The sequence below is a fragment of the Haliaeetus albicilla genome, chromosome 13, assembly GCF_947461875.1.
Source record: "Haliaeetus albicilla chromosome 13, bHalAlb1.1, whole genome shotgun sequence".
Classification (NCBI taxonomy): Eukaryota; Metazoa; Chordata; class Aves; order Accipitriformes; family Accipitridae; genus Haliaeetus; species Haliaeetus albicilla.
In genome coordinates this window covers 7,726,045-7,750,776 of record NC_091495.1, presented here as the reverse complement: position 1 = coordinate 7,750,776, position 24,732 = coordinate 7,726,045, and the positions used below count along the sequence as shown (strand labels likewise).

Below are 24,732 nucleotides of genomic sequence, written 5' to 3'. Positions count from 1 at the left end.
AGCACAGGCCCACGCACCAGGGAATTTTTTAGCAATTGCTTTAATGGTGCTGTGTTTACAGGACCAGCATTGGTATTATTTATTGCCAATGACTTGCAGAAATTGTTTGAATCTCATTTGCACAATGGATGGGCCAGAAGACCAGTAAGGTCAGGAGTACTGCCGTAAGCAGCGCAGGAGGGAGAAAGGCTGATTTCTCTGCGTCTAATCTATCAAATTCTCATTACAAGAGTTTCAGCCTTCTCGCCTCTATATGTAGTCAGGAGAGGTTGCTGCTGCTGTCTTCTGGAGCTGGATCTTATCAGCGAGGCAGGCGGGGAAGGCGGCTGCTGCAGCAGCTATTCGAAGGCGGAATAAAGCCCTGCTTACAGCTCCCTTCTGGCCACTTGCATAGGAGCTCTGTTTAGACAACGGCAAGCGTTGGAGAAAAACGGGTACGGAAGTTTTTCTATGATGGATCTCCAGGAAAGGATGAGTGCTGTCTGAGAGACATCTCATCAGCATCAGGCCCTATTTCGGGAAGCTGAGCAACGCTGCCTTTTTTGGCTGCATTTGTACAGTGTGGCTGGTGCCTGGTCGCTCCTGTCCCTGCTCGTGGCTCTACACCAAACACTGTACAAGCAGAAGGAACATTCAGCATGAAGGGCCTGGAACGGTTTGCTTGTGGTGGTGGTATTACAAAGTTTACGTGCTCTGTTCATTTTTTACGGTATGGTCTTTGTTTCTAACTCATGCCTGCAAGCGGACGAGCCATCCTGCTTAGCGTGAAATGGCACATCACAGCCCCAGACCCTGCACTAAACTAGTTCCTGCTCTGCTCTTTGGCTGTTGTGTATTTGTTTTGTGTGAAACGGAGGCTAGAACTTGCTCTGCCTCCCAGATAAGATCTCCAATGACTAGGCTACAGGGTAAAACCTCCCCGGTGTCCCTTGTCCCCTCAGTCTTTGGAGCCACTCTTGCTGCGATGGGCATGAAACCCACTCTCTTGCTTCAGGGCAAGTGCTCTCATGATTAGGTTGGTGTCCAGCTCTGTCTCAAGAGGTGAAAAGCAAGCCAGCCTTCTGTTCCACAAACAGATAATTATCTTCCTACCTCCAGGAGACAGTTTGGAGTCTCCCAAGTTTAACATAGCTCTTAAAAGCCAACATATACCCTGCCTCAGGCAGCAATGCTGGTGTGTGAATGCCCTTCTCGGGTACCTGCCTCTCTCTATACCATGTCTGGGAGATAACCGATAAAATGGTCTGTGTATGAGGAATTTTAAAATGAAGCTTCTTTTTTTTTTTTTCTTCTTCCAAAACAAAATTCAGAAGCATTGTACGTACCCAGCTCTCCTTGGCAGACATCCGTTCGAGTAGCTCCTCCGATTATAAACTGAGGGTTGGCACATAACTCCTGAAAAGACACATTTTCAAAGTATGCATCACCCTTTCTGGTCTGAAAAGTTCCTGCTTCTTGTTCCTTGTTTCAGTGTTCAAAAAATATTAAACACTTTCAACGTTTCTTAAAAAATACATCCTTTGTCCTCTGATTAACGTGGTGTCAGAACAATGTTGCCTTATTAAATTGAAGACTGCACGTATTTTTTTTTTTTGAGGCAAACCCTGAAGCCGTTTGCTACTTGAGACTGTCAGTGATATTGGTAAGAATTTTTGCTGCTGTGGGGACAGGGGTGAAAATTCAACCTCGGCATTTATGTCTTATTTTATCTTGCTGTGGTTTTGGCTCAAGCAGTGCAAATGTGTTTTTGCTGCTGGCTCTGGCACTGGAACTGTGCTGAGTTTCCACTGCCACCGGCATGGAGGACGTTTCCCCACCCTGACCCTGCTTTCTGGAAGGCCAACCGTGCAAAGATTTTTATTAGCGACCTTCCCTTTCTTCCTTGCCCTTTGGGGCCAGCCAAGTCGGTTATGGCAATTACTGTCCCTCCTACCCCAACTCTGAGGCCTCCAGCAATTCATGCCCTATATTAGGAAGTTAATATTGTCTCTCCAGAGACAAAAGCCTCCCCCTTCTCCTGAGCGTTTTGCACGAGCTTCTGGATGGCAGCAAGGGGCAGTTCGTAGGAAGCCTAACTTGGCAAGAGGGGTTGAGGAAGGCTTAGGCAGTCGCTGACTCTCCCAGGGAGCAGCAGTTGTCAGCTCTGACCATCCTGTGGAGACAGGGACAACCCAGGATTTCTTGTGTATGTCGTGAAGAACTGGTTTGTGAATCTCCTTGCAATAGGTGTGATCTCAGCTATGTCCTTTTTGCTTCTGTGGTTATCCAGCTGTCAGCTGCCTTGCAGCTGTCTTGGTGGATAGGAGTCAGGAATAGGTTTCCTACCACGCAGAAAAGGTTTTCTGTTGGTTTTTCTCTCCTCCCTCCAAAGCAGTACACCCGGTGGCAATCAGCTGCATGTGAGTTACTACTCGCCTAGACACGTGTCCTTTCTGAGCCACTGCCAAATGCCACATACACCTTTTGCACAACTGCATTTCCACCTTTTCTCTTTCTATAAATCCACTGTTGAAATCAGAAGATAAATCTTTGACGGCAGAGTGTCTAACACTTGCTGTCTGCAAACCGGCAGTCGCAACCTGGGGGTGGGGGGTGACCTTAGCAGTGGATATTTATTTTGCAGGGGACATTTCTCCAGCAGGTCTCCTCCAAATTGCCCACTGGGTCCTGCTACCTATTTCAGATGCAGGCAGGCAAGCGAACAGTGATTCCATCAGCCTGCAATCGTGGGCAGAGTTTGCAGATGGAAACCTGTTGGCCGGTTGAAAAAGTCCAAGAAATGAGCAGGGCTGTGACCTCCGACAGGAGTCATCCGCAACGTGTAAAAGTAGCTCAGATCCAGGTCCCTCTGCAGGAGAGCAAAGCAGAGGTTTGTGTCACTTTGCAGTGGGGCTTGGGCTCTGCCCCATGCATAGGGATATAAGCCAGTGGATCCCAGTACTTGTGGATTAAGTGTCCATAACTGCTTGTGTCTCTGCTGAGTGCCAGGACGGCAGAGGGTGCCAGGACGGCAGAGGGTCCCACGCGGGCAGGTCTCTGGCAGGCAGGGCTGGGACATTTAACCCTGTTGGGTCTCAGCCCTCAGTCATTCATTCTTTATCCCCCTACACTTGTGACTGTGTCTCTGCCTGCAATGGGCACAATGCTGTTCTTGCATGAGAAGCCCAAGTCTAATTTAATGAGCTTTCTAAGGCTGATCTTCTCCCAGGGTAGGCAGAGCCAAGAAGCACATCCATGGTACAGGTTGCTGAAACATCCAGGTGCCAGAGTGAGGAGCTGATGGACAAATGGGGTTGCCAGGGTAGAAACTTGGAGTTATTAAACCTGTAGGTTTCTGTTTCCTACTTTCTTTTCAGGTGAAAAAAATAATAAAAACTGAAGTCTGGAAATTTGCCCTTCTTCTCGTTCTCCTTTCCCCCCATCAGAGGAGGGTAAGCTGTTTGGGGTTTTTCCTTCCTTACTCTGTTTTTCAGTTTTTCTTGATATTGCAAGGAGGGGCAAAATGACAGAGGAGCAAAGTAGGGACAGAAACAAATGACTGAAAAATGAAAGTGTGGAAAAATCTCTGAAGCTCTGATTTTGTGGTTAAAAAAAAATTCAGCATCTAATCTTTCCTGATGAAAATTACTTTTTTAAAATGAAAGGTCATTTATAGGATATATGTATGTCCTGGTTTCAGCTGGGTTAATTTTCTTCCTAGTAGCTGGTACAGCGCTGTGTTTTGGATTTAGTGTGAGAATAATGTTGATAACACACTGATGTTTTAGTTGTTGCTAAGTAGCACTTATCCTAAGTGAAGGATTTTTCAGTTTCCCATGCTCTGCCAGCAAGCAGGTGTACAAGAAGCTGGGAAGGAGCATAGCCAGGACAGCTGACCTGAACTAGCCAAAGGGATATTCCATACCATAGAACATCATGCTCAGTATATAAACTGGGTGGAGTTAGCCAGGACCAGCCGATAGCTGCTCAGGCATCGGTCAGCGGGTGGCGAGCAATTGCATTGTGCCTCACTTGTCTTTTCTTGGCCCTAATTTCTCTCTTTTTGTTATATTCCTTTTCATTACAATTATTGTTGTTGTTGTTATATTTGTAGTATTATTGTCGTTATTAATATATTTTAGTTATTAAACCGTTCTTATCTCAACCCACAAATTTTACTTTTTTTCATGGATTCTCCTTCCCATCCCACTGGGAGGGGGGAGGAGTGAGTGAGCGGCTGTGTGGTGCTTCATTGCTGGCTGGAGTTAAACCATGACAATGTATTTGGGTAATAACAGTTCCAGTCAGTTTCTCTTTAAGTGTTATAGGTAGCTTGAAGCAAGGCGGAGGATTTTTATTTAAGTATTAGCCTGATTTCCTAGGGTGCACAGTGGCAAGACGTTGGTGTGGGTACCATTAAAATTGATGGTCAATGGCTCCTGGGGTGCCCTGAGGTCTGTCTGGATACACGTAGGGCTTTTGCATCCATGTCTGCATCATACCCTGGACTTGTAGCTCCGTGGAGCTGGGATGGACAGGGAGGAAGCAGGTCCCCATGAAACAATTATAGGAGTCCTTGCTTTACAAAGGGCTTAGAAGATGTTGGTTTCTTTTTTTCCCCACTCCCTTTTCAACTTTGCTTCTGCTAACCATGGAGGTAAAGCAAGATAGAAGAGAAAACCAAAACATACGGGAATAGTGAATATTCGGGCTCACCACTGATTTAGCATGGATGTTCAGGTGAGCTTTGCTTAGATCTGAACCCAGTAAACAAGCAGTTTTAAAGCACCCTTACCGTGGGGCGTTTCCAGATTATTCCCTGGGTTTTGAAGGAGTACGGTCCCAGATCCCGGTAGCCCAGTACGGAAGGACAGGCTGGGAACTCCTCATCCTTGAACAGGGTGCCAGCCTGCAGGCACTGCTGCTTCAGGGCTTCGTAGTCCTGCTTCAAATACTTGATGGCATTCCTGTTGGATCCGAGCCCGTCCGCGGCCGCTCTTTCTTGGCACAGCCTCGCTGCCACCCTGGACATCCTGCCCACCCTCCCGGCGTGCGGCAGGGCTCTGTCTTTGCCTCCTGGGCAAGAGGAGGTGAATTTGGGCAGGCAGCAGGCTGGGGTGGAGCTGAGGGCTGCCCTACGCACTCCAACAGCCCTGGAGGGAGTAGGCACCAGAAGTGCAAATATGTACCCGAGGTGTACGCGAGGGACGTGGGCAGGGAGCTGGCAGGGGCCGCAGCCGGCGCACCTGGGACTGCGGGCGCTGCCTTGTGCTACTGCCACGTTATTTGCTTTTTTGCTGCCCCTTTTTAAAATACGCTTTTAACGAGAAGCGAGGGAAACCAGTGTTTTTGCAGACATGCCTATTTACACACGTAAAGCGATTGTGTGCGTTCAGTGTGCTGAAAGTCAGGCTTGAGAACCAGTGCTTTAAAAATCCAGATGAAGATGGTTTAAAGCTCCTTTCCTTCCTTCTGAGATCAGGCTCTATACTGTTGGAGGGTTGTGTAGCCACAAAACCTGGAGCTACATATCTACTGCTACAGCTTACGTGGCTATGGGGACATCATTGAGTTTCAAAGCCAGGAAAAAGTTGAAAAGTTTAACCCACTTCTGGCTTAAGTGATCTTTTTAAAAAAAAATATATTCTCTTTGATACTCTGAAAGCAGTATGATTTTATGGGTTAATTTATTAGCAATAAGAGGTGTGAACTTGACAGAGCTAGAGATGGCCACTTGGCCATATGACCTGCAGAGGGCAAGGATACAATCCAGGAGCATGTCCTAGGCTAAAAATGGAAAATTATATCACCAGATAGAAGGCAAGCTGGTAACCTCTGCTCCCTATCTTCAGTGTGACCATGGGCAAAAGTCACTGTACCTTTCCCATCTATAAAAATGGAGTCTTAGCTAACAAGAAGTTAGCCATGGTATTTACAGTCTTTTGGTGGCGTTTCCTGCATATAAAATGTTTACAAGCAAAAAAACAAAGAAAGCTTTGGGTACAGAAGGCTTTTTAGACCTTAAAAAATAGTGGTTCCTGTCCTTGTAGTAGAAAAACTCCAAGTTTCTAACCTGGCAACCCCATTTTGTACTGACGCGGGGGTGCGCACCTCCCTGACAAGGTGGCTGCAAATGTCTGTAGCTTCAAGAACTGAAGCAAGAGCAATTTTCCACAGAGCACAGCTGCTCTCTGCTGTCTTCCTATTTAATGGGCAGGTTTCCCCAGCAAAGCCCACTGCGTGTCCAGCTCAGAGCTGGGTAAACACTAACTTTGTTTGCCAGAGAGCATGTTTGATGATTACCCCTTGGTAAGTTTAGACAGAAGGTGTGGGGAAGGGAAGAGAGAATTTTTAAGGACTGAAACCTGTTGAGATAAGGAGTCCAAACAGAGGCTAGCTGGGTTGCTTGTCTGCAAATATTTGAAGAGCGTAAATGCAAAAGAGGAAACAAAAATGACTTGGTTGGTTCCAGGTGGGCACAGGTAGAGAAGGCTGGGCTGAGGAAACTACTATACTGGTTATCCCAAAACTAAATTAATAGTGTTGAAATTGAGTAAAGGAGAAGGGTGGCCAGAATTTAATTTCTGTTACGTTTCAGTACTTCTAGGCCTGTCTGTGTACTGAACCAGAGTGAAGAGTGGAATAATAAAGGATTGAGGGGAGGGTTTTTTTCTTTCCAGGATGGATTTTTTTTCCTGACAAATAGACCCAGAGGTACCCACTTTCTCTGCTCGTGAGGCAGAACACTGCTTGCTTTCCCTCCCTGCACCAGCCTCTTGTGCTGAAATTTCCTCTGTTCTGTGGTCCAGAGGCATGCTCCCATTTTGCTGGGATTGCTGTAAGCTGCAAGCTTTGGCAGTGTTGTTCATGGAAAAGCATGGTGCTCTGGCATTTGGGAAATGACAGTTTGATCAAGAATCTTTTGTTTCCCATGTACTTTTATAGACGTATACTTGATGTCCTATGTGCTCTGTAACTCCAGTTAACACTGGACACGAGTGAGCACAGAAAGGGTGAACCCTTGTGCACTACCACTGTGTTAAGGTGTGGTACAGAGGAAATACAATCAGATTTTAGTCTTCATCAATTCCAGAAAAATGTGCCATAGGATTTTTTTCTGTCCTGTATCTCACATTTGGGAAGAGGCTGAGGACAACTGTTTTCTCTGGTGGGGGCTTGGACCGGTAACCACCCAGGGTGTCCACCACAACCCTCTGCTCCTAGTGATCTGTACTACAGCACTTCAGCTCCATTTCCAAACTTGTTTAGCAGCAGCATGATTTATTTTGTGTAGAAAGTGATACACAAGCACCATCTAGAGGATATAAAGAAGAGGAAAAGATGATGACTGTATAGTTGACTACAGCAACAACAGACAGCTTTATTGGGCGGGGGGGGAATTTTCAGGTTCCCCATGACTCTCAAAAACTGCTGCTGAAGTGGCATTAACCCCTAGGGAAACAGCTACCAGAAAAAAAGTTATAACAAGTATTCGGATTTTTGTTCCTTCTGGGATTTGCGTATTTTTGCCTGGCTCTTCCTGCTTTCCTTCCCCTCTCCCCCTTTTGTGACAATAGCAAGTGGGTGAGAGAAATGGGGAAGAACCAAATAAACCAGGAAAATGCATCATCTTGGTTTCAAAGAAGAGTCTGCAAATTGCCTGAAATCGAGACTCTTCTGTATCTGCGGAAATCTTTAGAAGAAAATAACTGCCAATTATCTAGCAGTTCTAGATAGATTTTTGCTGTAGTGCATTAGAGAGAAATGAAATGGCTCTCCTGTACTGCTGCACTTTGCTAATGAGAATTAAAGCTGCTTAGTTGTATTGTAGACCCGACAGCATGAAAAGGGATTAGCTTGGTATAGAGAGCCTGCCTTCTCTGGTTCTAAATGTATGGGCTCCTACCCCCCCTACTACTGTGAAAATGCAGCGACTATTAATAGGTAGGCTAGTGCGAGCTATGAGAGGTCCTAAATGTTTGTCTGTAAGATTATTCTTTTAGAGGTTGCAATATTTTATCTAAATGTTTGGGGAGGGAGGGGTCGCTACAAGCTGCAGCCTAGTGGGTTCCCTACAGGGAAACGCATCTGAAATTAGCCATGACCCTGTTCCTTTGTTTTATAAAAGCCAGAAAATTGTTGGTGCCTGAGGAGGAGGAAGGTGACATGCTGCAGTGGTAACACCTGCACCCAAGGTGTGAAGCTCCATGACACAACCGGGCTGATCCAGGGCTGGTGTTTCAGCACCGTAAGGAGCTGGGAAGGGCAGCTGCATTTTGCAGGATGGCCCAGGTCTTTCTGCCACCTTTCACTGCGTTGGCCAGGGCTGCAGCCAGTCTTGTGCTGGTGCGGAAAGCTCAGTCCCTCTCCATATCCCAGCTCCCGAGGTGAATGCAATTCCCTTCTTTGTGAAACATCACCACCGCTGCTGCAATCCCCCTCTGGGAAGCCACCCTCATCCTGGTGAGGACAGGGCAGCTCCTGGGGAGGAGAGCAGGAGCCTGGGAGGTGCGTGGCCCCATTTCCCCCTTTGTGGGTGGTTGGCCAGCTGCTCCCCGTTGTTCCCCCAATATCTGTGTCTAATGGAGGGCAGATGAGTGAGAGGGATGCTGGAAGGCAGAGCAGCACTGAGCTGCTCACAACTGCTGAGTGTGGGCATAGGGAAGGAGAAGCCCATCCTACCTGGGACTCCAGGCTGCTAGTGGCAGCTGGATGCTTCTTATCAGCAACCAGCATGAGATGCTGCAGCAACAGCTGAAACCACTTTGCTTGTGAAATGTGAGAGTTAGTGACTTTTTTGAGCAGTTGCAGCTGTGCAGAGAGCTTAAGAAAAAGTCAAATTTCTTTTCCTTTATGAAATTGCCTAGTTTTAGGGGGACGTGAGTGTGTAACTATTCCTGCGGCTGCTGTTTTACCTAGGAGCATTACACTGGTCTCACAGACAATTGCAACTACCTCTTTCGTAAAAGAAAATGGGCATATTGTGTGAGCATGTAGAAGACCAAGGGACTGGGTCATGTAGTGCTCAAAAGAACTTCCTTCCCTCCAGCTGAGGACTCAAGTCCACATCTGCTGCTGGGCTGGCAGCAGCCGACTTGTTGACTTACCTGGCTGCAGACGACTTTGTGGGTAGGCGGTTCAGATGACTGCTGGTATGGCCAACTTCCCACATAATAAGTGAAATCCTGTATGATGCCAACATATCCTTGTCTCTCATCAAGCCACCTGGGACAGTGCAGCCCCTATATGGTTGGGAGCACTCCAACAAGCCATGGTGGCAAATATTCTCTGCATTGTCCCAGGTACCTCTCCCACTGCCTACTTGAATCCTTGCTGGCTCGCTTTCCTTCTGGCTTTGCTCCCTTCTGTTCTTTTCCTTTTCTATTTGGCCCTGCCTCAACCCCCATCCCACTGCAGAGAGTCTAAGAAAACTCTGGCAACTCTGAATGCAGAGAACGGCCATATAACGTGTTTGTACACACTTGATCTTCTTGATCGTTGACGAAGCAGAGGCTGTCAGCACGCTGCCAGCAGGCCCTAGAGTGGTCTGTGAATATCATCTATGGGATGAGGGGAGGTGACTAAGAAAAGCAAAGTGATTATATGACAAATTTCAACCCAGCTTAAACTTCTGCATCTACTGGAAAGTGGCTGGAGGAGTTCACAAACCAAAACCGCTCTTGTGGGCCAGTGAAAACCACTGCTTCAAACTGACACCCGTTTCTTTTTACTGGGACTCTTGAAAAATCAGAGAAGTCTGATCTGTGGCAGCTGTACAGATTCGAACCACTGCGTGGAGCCAAACACACGCCGTTTGAGCCATCCTACAGCTACAGGATCTGTCACGTCAGGGTGGAACACAGCTCGTTGTGAGTTAAACTCCCAGGTGGTGGGGGCTGTTGTCTCCTGGTTCAGCAGATGGCCTTCTTCCCTGCAAGATAATTCAGCAGTGCTTCATGAATCAAAACAGTCAAGCAAAACCATCCTCCGGTGACATACTGTGTCCTGCTAGAGCTTCAGCACAGCCATGCTGGAGACCTTGGCTAATGGCATACCGGTAATTAAGTGCACACAGTATGTACCAGCTCTGTTCAGAGAGCGCTTACGGCACGTAACATTACTTGATCTACTTCCAGTTCTCCATGTGTGATTGATTCCCCACACGCCTCAATATTCTGCTAAAAATACCATTATTCTTTTTATTAGGAGAGCCCCTCTGAGCCCTGAGGAAGAGGAGACACCTTCAAAGCAGAGCGAAGTTGGTCTGTGCCTGGCCAGATTTGGACAACCTCACAGGTGACATCAGGCCTGCTCCCTTGCACGGCCATCATCTACACAGACGTCACTGGCTGGTGTGGCTCATACCACTCTCGTATCTAAATTCAACAAGATTTTGGGGCCTCCTCTGCTACATCGTGAATTGAATGGGCAATGCTTATCTTGTTTTCCTACTTAATAGCAATGGCTTCCCACCTAACTGTGTAAGTAGGACCTGTGCTGAGTATAGGCACAGGAATCTTAAGTGACTAAAGTCCAAAACCATAAAGCAAATGGACAGTGTTTCCCGGTGCATTGAGGCACCGTGTATCAGCAATGAAGAAAAACTTCTGATTTGTGATTTTCAAGGAAAACTTCCCAGCACATCTCAGCAAATGGTATAGCTGGGTGTTTTATGACTCTTTAGACATTTTTCAAACAATAATGTTCATTTTAGTCAGATAGGATGGCTCCAAACAAGCGTTTAGTGCATCCAGGTCTTGGGATATGACCCACAAAAGGAGATGCCTCCTTCGGAGGCAGCTGGACAGCCAGCGCAGGCGGTGGGTGCAGCACTAAGGGCTATCAGCCCCTGCACCACCACCCGGGGAATGCTGCCTGGCGCCCAGCACGTCCTGAGTCAGGCCTGAAATATGAAACAAATGGTTTGAATTCCCCCTTGGAGGAATGCCGTACTACGTGGGTGCCAGCAGCAGCATTTCAGCCATCCTTGGCAGCAGCACACCGCCAAAACGGAGACACTCCTTTTCCCTCACCGCCCGGCGGTGGGGGTGCGTGCTTGGGGGGAACTCGTTGCGTGCGCCTTGGGCTGAACAGGGGGGTGCAGATGGGTTCATGCCAGCGGTGACGGCAACACATGCTTTGGTTACCACCAGCAGATCGAGCTGTAAATGATTTCTGTTGCACGCAGCGTTCAAGACTGTAACAGGATGACTACAGGGTACATATGTGTCATATTGGGTTTTGAGCCATATTAGTTTTTTCCCCTGCTTTGACTTTTTTTTCTAAGCTTACAGGTTTGGACATGGATACTTCTGGGTTTTACGAAGGAAATATTGATTTTTTTTTTTTTTTTAAATTTTTTTTTCTTAAATTGATGAATGCGTGTGGCAACACGGGATCCAGGCGCAGGCGCGAAGCCGACGAGGTGCCCATCTGCGAGGGAGACGGGCTTCCATTCGTGTCCCGGGGGAACAGAGCCCGGCCGGCAAGTGACCGGGAGGGGGTGCGGGTGACTCCCGGCGCAGAGGGACCCGAGCAAGCCGGGGGGGGGGGGGTGCTGCGGGGCTGAGCACCGCCGGCACTCGTGACACCCGCCGGTGGGGGGGATGTGGGATGTCGGGCCGGGCGGGGCCGGGCCGAGGCGGGGCGATGGCGGGGATGGCGGCGGCGGTGGCGAAGGAGCGGGCGGCGGCGCTGGGCGCGGGGCGGCACGATCGCGCCGTCCCCTACCTGGCCCAGGAGTTCGGGGCCCTGCGGCAGGAGTGCCTGCAGGAGGGGCGGCTCTTCCAGGACCCCTCCTTCCCCGCCGGGCCCACCGCCCTCGGCTACCGGGAGCTGGGGCCCGGCTCCTACAAGACGCAGGGCGTCGTCTGGCGCAGACCCACGGTACGAGGGCTAAAGGCGGCGGGGGGGGGAGGGTGTCCGGTAGCATCCCGGCCTTAAATTGGGGTTGATTTAATTCTGCGGGGGCCGTGCGTGTGCTCTTTGTGTTCCCCCTTCTCCCTCTCGGCCCCCCCCCCCCCCCCCGGAGGCCCGTTTCTCCCCGGGCAGCACCCAGGCGGCTGCAGAATCCCGGTGCGCCCGTTTTTTGGGATGTCCCTTTGCCCGGGGTGTGGGCCGGTGGGGTAACGGGCTCCATCTGGAAAACAAACCAAAAAAAAAAAAAAAAAAGGGCAAAAAAGCCGTTCACGGCCTGAATTCTCCATGCGGACAAACCGCTCGCTTCGGGTAGCGCTCGGGGCTGTTGCTGTGGATGACTCTTTCCCTTAGCAGAGAGATGAGCTGACCGCGACGCGGAGGTTTCCTTCACGAGACCTCCCACGGGAGCCGTGGGGTCAGACGGACTCCGGGGTGCCTGGGCGTTTCGGAAAGACCCTGGCGTAGTCAGTGGCGGGGAGGTAACAGCAGAGCGGTGTGTGCACGTGTGTAAAAACGCGGTGGACCTCCCGGCGCATACCGTGAAGTGAGATGGCTGCCCACAAGCTTTGGTCACCAGCTCCCGTCCTCACCGCGCTTAGCGTGTCGGGTGCCCGCACTCCTTCCTGACCTGCTCCATCTCTGTGGCGTTCGTCTGCTGCGGTCGATCGCTTGTTTAAATTTGCTGCAAGTGGGGCCTCCTTCCCTCCCTTACTTGCGGATATCTGTAATTCAAGGCTTGTTTTGTTCCCAGGAGCTGTGTTCCAGCCCCCAGTTCATAGCCAGTGGAGCCACTCGCACAGACATCTGCCAAGGGGCCTTAGGTAAGGTGGAGGCAGAAAGCCGAGTTTTCCGTTCGGGCAGGACACCACAGTTTATACTAGGCTGTAACTCACTCTATAAATATATCCTCTTGCATCCTACCACCTCTCTTCATATCAAATCAGATCTTTCTTGCCTTTCCTCGGCAGCTGCAGGTAGGGATGATGTGTGTTCGGCCACCGAGCACAGCCTTGCTGTGTGCACCGAGCAGGGGTGACACAGACTGGTTTCCTGATGGCTTTTCTGGTTGCTACCAGTTCCTTGCATGTCTGCATCCGTGTGCCTGGGAGTAGCTTGACTAATTTTTGCAGTTGATGTGTAGCAGGGTGTTTCTTTCCCCGGTGGGAGAGAGTGCTGCATAGCAGGAGGGACCCCCTGAAACCTGGAAAGATGCTGTACAGAGAAAACCGGTTACACGGAGGGATTCCCAGCTGCTCACCGGCTCTCGAAGAAATAAAAACTGGGGTATTTCGGGAGGGATGGGCCAGCCTGTGAGCCCTCTGCTTTTGCCATGGCTGTCACCAGGTTTGTACAGTGGCAGCCCCTGGGTCTGCCGCTCCGGAGGAGCCCCAGGGAACAGCGGGAAGCGGGTGGCTTAACCTGGGCCATCCCGGTCTTGAAGCCTCTCTTGCCTTGCCTGCCAGAAGGGGTTTTAGGCAAGTGTCTCTGTGCCTCTCCTCCCGGTGTGGAGGCTGGTGAGGAGGGCAGCTGTGGGGATGGGAGAGGAAATAAGCTGAAGTGGAAGCAGTGAGGTTCCTATTTGTTCCATAACTATAGGGAGAGTGTTTTAGATTAGACTGATAACGTGGTTGAGGAAAAGCTCTTGGTGTAGAGAAACATCACGGATACGTGCTGTGTGTTGCACTTTTGCAGAGGGGTTGGCAAAGGAACGAAGTTCTGTTTGTTTGCTTTTTGTCAGCATAATATAATAGCCATGTTGTAGCTTCTTAGTTTCTAGTCCAGCTGCTACTATTTGTGTTTTCATGTCCAAAAATATAATGGATAGGGAAGCTTATTTCACATGTTTTGTGCTTATTTTTTCTTTCAGGAGTTATTCAGGTTGGTGCTTTAACAACTAGATACAATTTGTGTAAAAAAAAAAAAAAAAAAAAAACAAACAAACAAAAAAAACCACAAAAAAACTGACAATAAAAAATACTTAGATTGTTAATTTAGCTCTCCTCATGCCCCAATACCGTCTGCGGCATGGATTAGGCTCTGTTGCATCATCGGTGAAGTCCTTGGTATGTCACCAGCTTCCTTCATGTGTGCTCTCTCTGCCCAATATCACATCTCCCACCATGACTGCTTTGACATTGAGCATGTCCCAGTGCTTAACACACATGCCAGACATTTGTGTCCTCTTTCTCTCTCTTTTTTTTTTTTTTAATTTTTTTTTTTATTGTGAGACTTCACAGCTAAGGAGTAGTTCGACCTGAAATGACTGTTTATTGTAATGCCATTTCAACAGCTGGCATTTTGCATAGATGCTTGTTTCTGAAGGCACTTAGTTGCTTTCTGCAGACTCCTAGCTTTTCTATCCAGATGTTGTGGCAGCAAGAGCACTGTAATGAAAGATTTGTAACTTGGTTTTCACGTTGTGGAGTTGCTGTTGCTAATGCCAAATCTTTTTTTAAATGGATGAAAGCATTTGTTGCCTTAGTGATCTTTAGAGCACTTAGATGTTCTCGTGAGGTTATACAGTACCACCAAAGGGTACACACTGACTCACAGCTGCTATTATTTTACCTCCTGAATCAACATTTGAATAGGAGGTTATTAGTGTTCTTGTTTGTATTACTGTTTTCACCATGGCTAACTACTGCTATGACTCGCCCTACTGTCCTCCTGGGAATCTGGGCAGGATTTTGGTATTGTGTGACTGTTTAGGGGTTGATTAAAAATTAGATGCTGTTGATCTTTTCTCTGTATAGTCATTGAGTTACTAAGAGCCTGTCTGTATTGAATCTCTGCTTTTCAGATAGCAGATGTACCAGATGTGGAGTACAAATGCCTTTTTTTTTTTTTTTTTTGGCGACTGCCTCATCTGACACCACTATTTGTATTGATACATTTGCGTAAGCTTCCATTTACTTGAACTTTGTGTGCTGACACTGATTTCCCATCCCAATGACATCACATTTTGGGATGTCACAAAGACTGCACTGGAAGATGTCAGGTGCTCTTGGAAACCTGTGCTTTTTATTATGTTGCTTTTTTCTGTAGGAAGCTTTTGTCATCTGTTTATTCCCCAAAAGGCTTGGTCAAAAAGCAACAGACCTGTGCCCACGTGGAGTTTCATTGCTGTGCTAAGCCATTCAGAACATCTTCGAATACCACAGGGACAGATGAGGCGTCCAAAGCAGATGTACCTGTCACTGCTGCAACAGGCTTCGTGGCAGGGGAAGTGTAACTGAACAGCTTGGCTAATGAGCGGTGGTACAGATGTTTCTTTTAGCCCAAGAGTCTTTAGTCTGTGGGCCAGATGAAGCCTATAAATTTGTTTCATCATTTTTTACCTGGACTATACAATACCATGATGCATAAGAGGCACAGCCGATCATCAGCACAGAAAAGATTGTCATCTCACCAAGGCGACAGTTCATTAGGTTCTCTGGACACCACAACTCTACCCCTTGGGCTTTGGATTATCCTTTATTCTGTTTTTGTTGCTTTTTAGGAGAAACTTTTAAGGGAGAGTATTTGGAGTTAGTTTTGCAGTATCATATCTGAAGTCAATGATGGTATTTGGCTCAGAACCGCAGCACATGGGATGTGGTGACTCATTATAGCAAGGGGGAGGAACCAAAGCCACTGGGGAGAGGAAGCTTATTCACCCTTAACCGCCTTCTTTGGAGGGGATGTCACCATGGTATCACAACACTGGGGCGTACACTGCACGATATCTCTCTTCTGCTGTTCAGTCACTGGTGTCTCCTCCTTGCATAAAAACGTGTGGAAAAATAATGAATTAAATAGAATGAATTTAGAAAATTAGATGCCTAGTTTTCCCACGCTGGCAACCACTCTACTGTAAGTGGGTTGCCACAGCCTCATGTTTCTAACCAGAAAAATTCCTGGAGTCCCATGGTATTAATACAAATACATTCAGTAGTTGTTAACCTGTAGCTATGAGCGTGTTAAAATAATGACATGTCTGTGATTGGCTGAATGTACATTTTTTCCTTACCCTTACATGGGCTGTGCAGGGACCAGAGGAGCTGCCTTTTGCTTACAGCCCTCCAGGTGCCTCATGAGGATGCTTTGCTTGTCTTTGCTCTCCAGAATGGCCAGTTTTAAGCCATTATGGCTATTTATGCTTGCCTTGCAATTACACTTCTTGTAACATTCTTGTTTATAGCTGGAGATTAGGTAAATGCAGAGATGGAAATAAGTAAAACATTGGTAGCAGCAAAAAGGAAGCACAACAGGAAAAAATAGTACTTCTTGTTAATATAAATAAACTCAGCCTGATAATATTCCCTTTTCTGATAACCTTGTTCTGCCTATTGTATTGTGCATTTACAAAAATTCTCCATGATTAACCTAGCCTTGCTAACACTCCTTTCAAATTCTTCGTATAAGTAACCTGTCTGTTAGCCTCCTCTTGGACTTTCCCTCTCTGTCAAAGGAAAGTCACTGTCAAGGGCCTTACAAAAGTACCAGTTCTTATAGTTAAGACTATTTGGTAAAGACCCTGCTCAGGCTTACTTAGTGCAGGCTAAAACTCCAGGTGTTATCACAAGCTGTTGTCATCCAGGCTTTGAATTATCAGGTCTACTTTTAGTGATGACTGTTCAGAAAGGGAGAGATGATATCCTGACTGTTGAGCACTTCTAAATGTGGAAACCAAAGGGCGGTGCATCTCCCATATATGCTGCATCTGCCTTTTAACCTCAAGAAGATCTTGCCCAGAGTTGTCCAAGTTAAGATCTATGTTCCTCTGACTCCAAATTCTTCTTAGAAACCAGTATAAAGTTCAACAGAGAGATTTTACAACCAAGTCTGCTGTTTCTTTCTCTTCATGTCTGCCTTGATAAGACAGCTAGAAAGTAAAGGAAATTCTTTATAAACTCTGCTTATGGGCCTAGAGGTCCTCGGGGGGGTTTCTCCTGTTGAACTTCAGAGCTTCTTATCTACAGGGGAAATCTGACTCAAAGATGTATTATAGCATTAAAGGTTGTATGCTCTTAATCTAGATGCCTGAGCAGCTTCTTGACCAAGGCTTCCTGAGCTACTGTGGTCATGTTGAGTTGTTCATTTACTCTTTCTGTGCAGCTCTCTGCCTGCCCAGCCCCTGCCTTGTTTATGGAATAGATATGCTAATATTTCTTTGGAAGAATGGTGGGACAGCTGCCCTCTGAGCCAGAGCGGCTGCTAAGTTAAATCAGCACGGTTTTTCTGAGGTTGGCAAGACCGATGTCAGATGCTTTGGGGTTCTCTTGGAGTGGTCCAGTTTGCCTGGTCGAGTAAGGCTGTGCAACGTGAACTCTGGTTTGTGCTGCAGGTTGAGCAATTGAGAGGAAAAACACCTCCACAGCTGACTGCAAGCAAAGGGTGTAGGATATTCCTCCAGCTGTGCCCACCCACCCGATAGAGCATGCACTAAGTGCCTTCAGCTCTGCCTGCAGCTTTGTTGTAGAGGCCAAGAGCTGTATGGTTTTACCCAGCTGTGCCTTAGGACTAGCACAGCGGTACTGAGCAGGCTGAGTTGCTTTCTTTCTGGGTTTATCTAATTTAGTCTGGATGAGAGCATGGATCTACCTAACCACGTGAAGGCATCCCAGTAGTCTGGGTAAGCATATCTGTACCGGCTTTAGTCTAGCTGGTGTAGGTCTGAGATGCCAGAGACTCCAAGTTGTGCATGTTTGTCTGTAAAAGCCTTGCAGAGCGTGGGATGCATGCCAGGGTTGTTCTGCTGCTTGGACAGGCACCTGCCTGTGGGTTATCAGTTATGTGGCCTCTACGCTGAGATGAGACCGGTTAACCTATCAGTTTGTGTATTTGTGACTTGTCTCGTGCCTGTTCCCAGTGTTCAGGATTCTTTGAGATCTGCAGTTCGTTAGAAGTTAAAAGTCTCGCTAAGGCTTGCTAACTTTTCCCAACTGTGAATGATTGTTCCTGCTGGAGCAGGAACACAGCGGCACAACAGGGAGAATTAAGATCCCTGCTCTTTTCTTTTTAGGATTTTGTTGGTCTTAAACACCCAGTGGTTCCTGGGTGCTAGAAGAGGAATATTTATGGGGGAGGCCAAGGGTTATCCACCTGTGTGCAGTGCTGGGGTGTTGATGGAGAGTGCCCAGCTCTCCTGTGGTGTGTGCTGGTCCAGTGCACACGTGTATTTACATCCATCCCCTTTTCTCAGGATGTCTCTGACATACAATATTTCTACTGCCAAATACATAACATACCCACTGCTCTCTTGACCCAGAAGAGTCCTGTCACAAGCTGTGACCTCTTTTAACTCTGTAAAGCGACAGAAAGACTTTTTTGTCTGGGTTAATGAATTGACTTGCTGTGTGATGAGTGCCAGCAGGAGAAAAACAAGTTAAGGAGGAAGGAGTGGAGACACTATGATATCAATTGAGAGGTAGTATGCTGTTAATTCAGCCTGGCCCCAAAAGAGCCCCAGTCAAAGTACCAGGGCTGTTCTCTAGCCAGTAGTTGTCCCTTGGACTTGAAGAACCCCAACTCATGTTCAGAAACTACCTGTTTTAGAGACTTAATGAAGACAGGGATCGTCCGTACAGAAGGTATCTCTGGGCAGTCTCTCCCAGGAGATTACCATGTTGTCAGGTTTGTTTGAAGACTCTCTTGGTTAAAAAAAAAAAAAACCAAACAAAAAAACAAACAAAAAAAAACCCCAAACAAACAAAAAACCCAACCAAACAAAACAACAACAACAAAAAAACACAAAACCAGAAAAATAACTTTGTGCGGGCAGGCTGTATATGGGAGAGTGCAGATGTAAGCTGAACTGAAGTTGAAGTCCTGTTCTTGCCTTTTGACCAAAGGCTTTGTTTGCATACCCCTTTAACATCGTCCTCTGTAAAGAAAATTGCTGTGAAGGGTAACTGCTAAAGCCCTCACGCAGCTGGGGGACAGAGGATCATACCGTTAGTTGTAGATTAGCCCATCTAAAAATGTCTCTTAGTATCTTCTGACCCCAATCTCTTTTCTAGCAAGCACATTTGCTGTGCTTGGTGGTGCCTCTGAATGCACCCAGGCACCGGAGGGTGCAGAGCTCCCAGGGGAGAGGGTCTCAAATGCCACGAAGGACACGAAGGAGGCTGTACGAGTTGCCATTTTGCAGGGTGAGATGGATGTGCTGTCGCAGAGGAGGAAGGCGAACATCCTCGTTGCTTCATAATCTGTCACAGGAGAATAGCAAGGTGACTTTCCTATTTGAAAAACTTCTCTGACATGACAACTTCTCCATTGCAGTACAAGCAGCCGGAGGCAGGGCCGAGGGGAAAGTTTTATGTTCGGTTCTTCCCCTCTAGGTTATGAAATAGTAAAAGCATCTCACATTTTGAAACTACTCTGCAATTTCACATCTTCTACCTTTTGTGAGATGCGAAAAGGGCCATGGGACAGATGTCATTCATAGAGCTGCTGCTGGGGATGAGCTGTGAAAAGCGTCGAGCATCCTGGAGGGAGTTGCACGTTGTCTGTGTTCCTCCTTCTGCTATCTGAGTGGTGATGGATTTGGGTCTGAGAGCTGCTTTAGAGTTAACTCTCCCTGAGACTTTCTCCCATTTGAATCCCAGCTTCCCACCTGTGAGCTTGTGACCCTTTTCCCATAGGAGAGAGCTGGCTGTATAGAGACCACTGCTTTGCTGGCCTCTGACTTGCTAGCAGCTGTGAGTTCATGTTTCTTGAACCTGCAATCCTACACATGCTGCAGGACCGTTTTGTGGGATCTGATGTGTAATACCAGCTTTCCTGTGTTCACAAAGCAAGGCAACAGCAGATCTGGTAATGGTAACAAGGAGTTTTGTGTTGGGCTGTGGGAGTCGGGGCATCAGCTGGGTCTTTAAATCTCTAATCACTTTGCTAATGAGCTGCAGGAGGCCCACAGCTGAGCAGAAAGGTAACCACTCTGTTAAAGTAAGACTGGTTTCTGAAAATAATTACAAAAAATAGAGGTAATGTTTATATAGTTGTGGTCTTCTCCTCCCTCTGCTTGGTAGGAGATGGTGTGGAAAAATACTATCCAGACGGCCTGGGCCCTGGGGCTGTGGCATGAGGCTCGGTGTACGTTGGCCCCATCCCAGTAAGGGTGAAGAGGTGTGTGGGACTGGGGAACAGCGCCTGCCTTCAGACCTTCCCCGACGCTCCGGTGACTAGTGCCAGAGACGATGTTGTCCCAAAAGCTGGGTTCTTTTACCCGATGTGCAAAAAGCCAGTCAACACATCGAGTCGAGATATTTGTCTTTATTGCTATACTGCAGTATAGCGTGCCAGGTCTCCAAATACCTGCACACCTTTAGAAAGAAAGGTTGAAGTTTTTATACAATTATGTTACAGGGCAAGACATACAACAAAAATTGTGATAGGCTACACAAACTTATATAGTGAAAAGGTCTTCTGAGCATGTCATGCTCTTGTCCAGTTCATTATACTAAGGTGGACTCACATTTACATAGTCATTATGCACAAGTGGGTCTTGATTTTAGTATTAAAATTAAGCAAGGTAAGGCAAGGACAGGGTATTTACTTGATTCTCATCCAGCATTGACTGTTATCTATTCCTAATGAATAATATGTTCTTGGTTATACATACAGCACGTATTCTAGCTCTACTTATCTTAAGTTTACATGATCGCATAGCAGCGTCTCCAAGGTAATGGATTTCTTATCAACTATTTCAAAATTGTTAAGTTTTGTCAACCTTGTGAGTTAATTCTGTGAGTTACTATAACAACGAGATGTGGGACTAAACAGAGAGGCCTCTAGCAAGACCCTCCAGAGATGTAAAAGGTGAAAGACGCTCCTATTTGGTAGGAAGCTGGCAAGACACCTTAAAGGGAGCTTGTCCACCGGATAGGTCTCTGGATGGCAAGTCAACAGGCATTTATTAAATGTGGAGGAGGGGAAGGAAAACAGCCTATGCTTGATAAAACACTGGCCTTTTGAGGAGAAACTGCACCCCTGAGTATCTGCGTGTGCCCACAGGCCCTGCTCTTTGCATTTTCCCCATGCTGCTTCCTAATCTGTAGACACTCAATTGAATATTAAGTTTTCCTTCAAATAGTCCCAGCATGGGTGATAACTATGTTGATAGATCATAAAAAGCCTGCTTTTACTTTTTTTGTATTTTTTATTACTTTGTTCTTGAGAAAGTTCCACACTTGCCTGGAAATGGCAGGTATTTGTGTACATACATTTGATCTGCCTTAGAGGTAAAGTGATGGGAGGGATCATTTCATCAGAGCTGAGGTGATTATTGGTTATAATGCACAATCCCTATGCAGTACAGAAACTAACAAATGAAGTTTGAATAATAAAGATGACACTGTTCCTTTTTTTTCTTTCTTTTATTTTTGCAGGGGACTGTTGGCTCTTGGCCGCTATTGCCTCTCTCACCCTGAATGAAGAAATTCTGGCCCGTGTTGTTCCCAAAGACCAGAGCTTCCAGGATAGATATGCAGGAATTTTCCACTTCCAGGTACGTGGAAAACAGCCTTCCCCCCTCCCCACTGCTGTTGGCCAGGAGCTGGTGTAGCTGGCTACGTCTATGTGTGTGGTGTTTCCTGGAGCACTTTGGGGGACATCAAAGAGCCAGGCAGAAAAACGGTGACATCCAAAGAGGGTGATGGTGGTGGAAGGAAGACGACCACTAACCAAAGAGCTGGGAGCAGGGGCTGTCTCTGTGGTCCTTCCTCCATCAGCAGATCCAGCTGAGGACGTGCATCCCCGAAGAGGGTGGGCGAAGCTGGCTGTGCAGGGGATTGATTTTCCTCTAGGAAATTGGCGTTAGCAGATAAACATCCTGGTGACCTGAGTGCACAGCGTGGGGCAGTGACGACACGTCTGTGCTCTCTTTGCAGTTCTGGCAGTACGGGGAGTGGGTGGACGTCGTGGTGGACGACAGGCTGCCCACCAAGAACGGGGAGCTGCTCTTCGTGCACTCGGCCGAGGGCAGCGAGTTCTGGAGCGCGCTGCTGGAGAAGGCCTACGCCAAGTGAGTCGAGGCCAGGCTTTCAGCCCACTCAAATCTCCCAATGCCTCTGCTTCCCCGTAGCATCCTCAACTGCACGGATACCATGCATTTAAAATGTCAGCCTAATTACTAGCCTTTACAACTCCTGGGGTATCCCACAATGGCTGCTTTAGTAAAGCTTTGCTTGACAGGTGCTAAAGACAAGTAGCCAAATGGACTGGCTTTGCTGCTAGCCAGGAAAAATAGCTCTTGCATCTCATGGCAAGGCTAGAGTGCTGTCTCCTGTCCCTGGGGTCTGGGAAGCTCTGTTTCACGTGCTCTCACACCTGTGAGGGCTTGCGCCAGCAGTGCTTCAGCATGCAAAGCACACCAGTCCCTGTGCCTAGGTCTCTGTTCAAGGTGAAGATGCTCAAAACTGAATTTCCAGTTTGGGGATGGCCAGGGAGGAATTCTGCCATCTAACGTTACTGATTTCAATTGACTTAAGAAACTGAGCTAATTTAGATCAGCTGAAAATCAGATCCATAATTGTTAAAGGGATTAAAAGACTATGTGGAACTAGGGAGGCAAATTGTTTGGTCTTGATTGTGTTAATATTATTTTTTTCTTCAAATAGCATTCATGACTTTTGTCATTGATATGACTGAACCTGCAACCTGTATACATGATCGTCTAAGACTCTGTGCTGGGCTCTGCAAGTACAGAGGTCTAAGAAGCAAAGCTGAATGGAGGGCGCATTTGTAGCTGGTGTGGTGCTGTTGAAAGCAGAAATGCTGTGACAGTTGGCAAACTGAGTGCCTCTCTCCAAGAGAAGAGGAGAGTGGGGAATCTGCTGATGGTGTGTGTGTGAGAAGAGGAAAATAGGGAGCCTGATGGTTGTGTGTGTGTGTGTCCTTTTTGTGCAGGCTGAACGGATCGTATGAGTCTCTCTCTGGTGGCACCACCACTGAAGGCTTTGAGGACTTCACCGGTGGAATTGCAGAATGGTATGAGCTGCAGAAGGCACCACCCAACCTCTTCAAAATCATTCAGAAGGCACTTCAGAAAGGCTCTCTCCTTGGCTGCTCTATTGATGTGAGTTGGTGGGCTTATTGCTGGACACTGGGCTCTTGCTGTGCATGTGGGCAGCTGGAGGGTGGCCCCTTGCTCCATCTGCAGGAGGTGCACAAAGGTTGCTGGTCCCCTCTGCCTATGGTTCTCTGCTCTACCTTGTGTCTGGAGAATTTGACCCAAGAGTGTGACCCAGGCGCATGCTCTTCTGGGGGTTAGGTTGAAATGTAGACTTCATTAGTTCATGTGTAAAAGATCGTTGCCTCCCTTGTGTTTCTTCCTCAAGACCTAGAGCTTTTGCTGTTTCATAGGTTCATGGTAACGAATCATACAGGGAACTCATTAGGGGTCCTGATGTACGTTTTTGTTCTTGAGAAAGCCTGTAGCTTGGCAGCAGGTTGGTACGGGCTGAGTAGGTTTGGACAGAAAGCTGCTGCTAATGGCTCCTGCAGTCGGATGCTCAGAGGTGGTAACCTCCATCCTTGCTGTAGCCTGTTTGTTGCACAAATTGTACCAAAATGTTCCCAAAAAAATCTGGACTCTGTTCTTGAAGCGGGGAGGCTCGGACTGTTGCCAGGCCTTTAAAAGGCTTTATGGGAAAACACGTTGTCAAAAGCTGAACCTGCACGAGAAGGAAAAGAGGCACTTTGGCCCTGCCTGCAAGGATTCAGCATCGCTTTTAGCCTTACTGAAATGAGTCTAGGTATTGTTATTGTGATAATCACCCTGCTCCCAAATGAGATTACATCTTAGTTATGTCTAAAGGGAAGGTAAACTGTTTACAAGAACTCCATTCATAATACAAATTCAAACGTTTCCTCCCATTTTTCAAGTTAAAGCAGAGTCTCAGGAGAGGGAAGCTTCACAGCAGGAAAAGTACTTGGTTAATGTCAGCATGCAACGTTGCAGCACTTTGGAGGCCTGTTTTACTCGTTTGCATTTAGATAAGAATCTGACATCTGGGTTTTTGCCCCAGATTGATACAAATCTCTTGTTGGGGGTGAGGGAGAGTAAATATATTCTGTTGTTGGTAAATGCTGACACTTTCTATATTGTAAACTGATTATTAATGAGTTTAGCCTTTGAAAAAATCCTGTAAAATCTTCCCTTCTCTCCTGTAAGAGAAATAGGGACGCAGAGGTTAAGCATTACATGGAGAGTGCACTGCGGGGCAGTAATAGGGCGTGAATTGACAGCAGGAATCCTGCCTGCTTGATCCCACCCTCTCTTTTTTTGAAGCTTCAAATATGCTTGTTTGAAGATCACACACTTTCTGAAATGGTGGGAAGGCAATGACAACCATATGTTTCATAGACGGTTAAGTATTATTACAGCAAGATGTCAAGCAGTCACTTTCTAGCAAGAAGTGACTTTTCTCTGCCGTGTTTATAGGCCAGACTGTGCGAGTATTGTAATGGCCATGAAAAAGTGAGAGGGTGATATGCCTTCAGGCATGAATGGCATCCAAAGTGCAGCCTTTTCCCTCCGCTCCCCTGCCTGGCAGGTCCTTGGGTGGCGGTGCTGAGGAAAGGAGGGGGAACATCCCACCCCACTGTGGAGCTGAAGGGGGTCTTTTGACCTCTAAGCAAAGCGCTGGGGCTTGCTGGACCTGGGTGCGATCCCTGGTGACACCTGGGCAGCCTCAGACCAGTCACCCCCTGCGTTCCTCTGGGCCCCTTGAGAACACAGAGTTCATGGTGTGTATCCCCCTTTGTACAGCGTTTGGAGACGCACGAGGGGGGATGCACCACACTTAAGTGTTTCAGAGCCGGGAGGGAGCTCTGCTGTGGTGCAGGGCT

General features: G+C 47.4%; 2 protein-coding genes across 4 annotated transcripts in view; one reads left to right on the top strand and one right to left on the bottom strand.

The window, feature by feature from the left end:
• CAPN8 (calpain 8) overlaps nucleotides 1–5,109 on the bottom strand; it is a 31,319-nt gene extending 26,210 nt beyond the window's left edge. Inside the window, exons 1-2 of the mRNA XM_009917069.2 lie at nucleotides 4,775–5,109; nucleotides 1,326–1,395 (exon numbers count right to left, since the gene is read on the bottom strand). Coding sequence (XP_009915371.2) covers nucleotides 1,326–1,395; nucleotides 4,775–5,011 — 307 coding nt within the window. The 5' untranslated portion in view covers nucleotides 5,012–5,109. The remainder of the gene's footprint in view (nucleotides 1–1,325; nucleotides 1,396–4,774) is intronic.
• A 6,508-nt stretch (nucleotides 5,110–11,617) lies between these two features.
• Nucleotides 11,618–24,732, top strand: part of LOC104317978 (calpain-2 catalytic subunit) — a 28,621-nt gene continuing 15,506 nt past the window's right edge. For all 3 annotated transcript variants that reach the window (XR_011327414.1, XM_069800063.1, XM_069800064.1), the window contains exons 1-5: nucleotides 11,618–11,865; nucleotides 12,650–12,719; nucleotides 21,270–21,388; nucleotides 21,771–21,904; nucleotides 22,789–22,957. Coding sequence is in view for 2 of the 3 variants with exons in the window: in XM_069800063.1 (XP_069656164.1) it covers nucleotides 11,629–11,865; nucleotides 12,650–12,719; nucleotides 21,270–21,388; nucleotides 21,771–21,904; nucleotides 22,789–22,957 (729 nt within the window). In the remaining variant the exon portion in view is untranslated. The remainder of the gene's footprint in view (nucleotides 11,866–12,649; nucleotides 12,720–21,269; nucleotides 21,389–21,770; nucleotides 21,905–22,788; nucleotides 22,958–24,732) is intronic.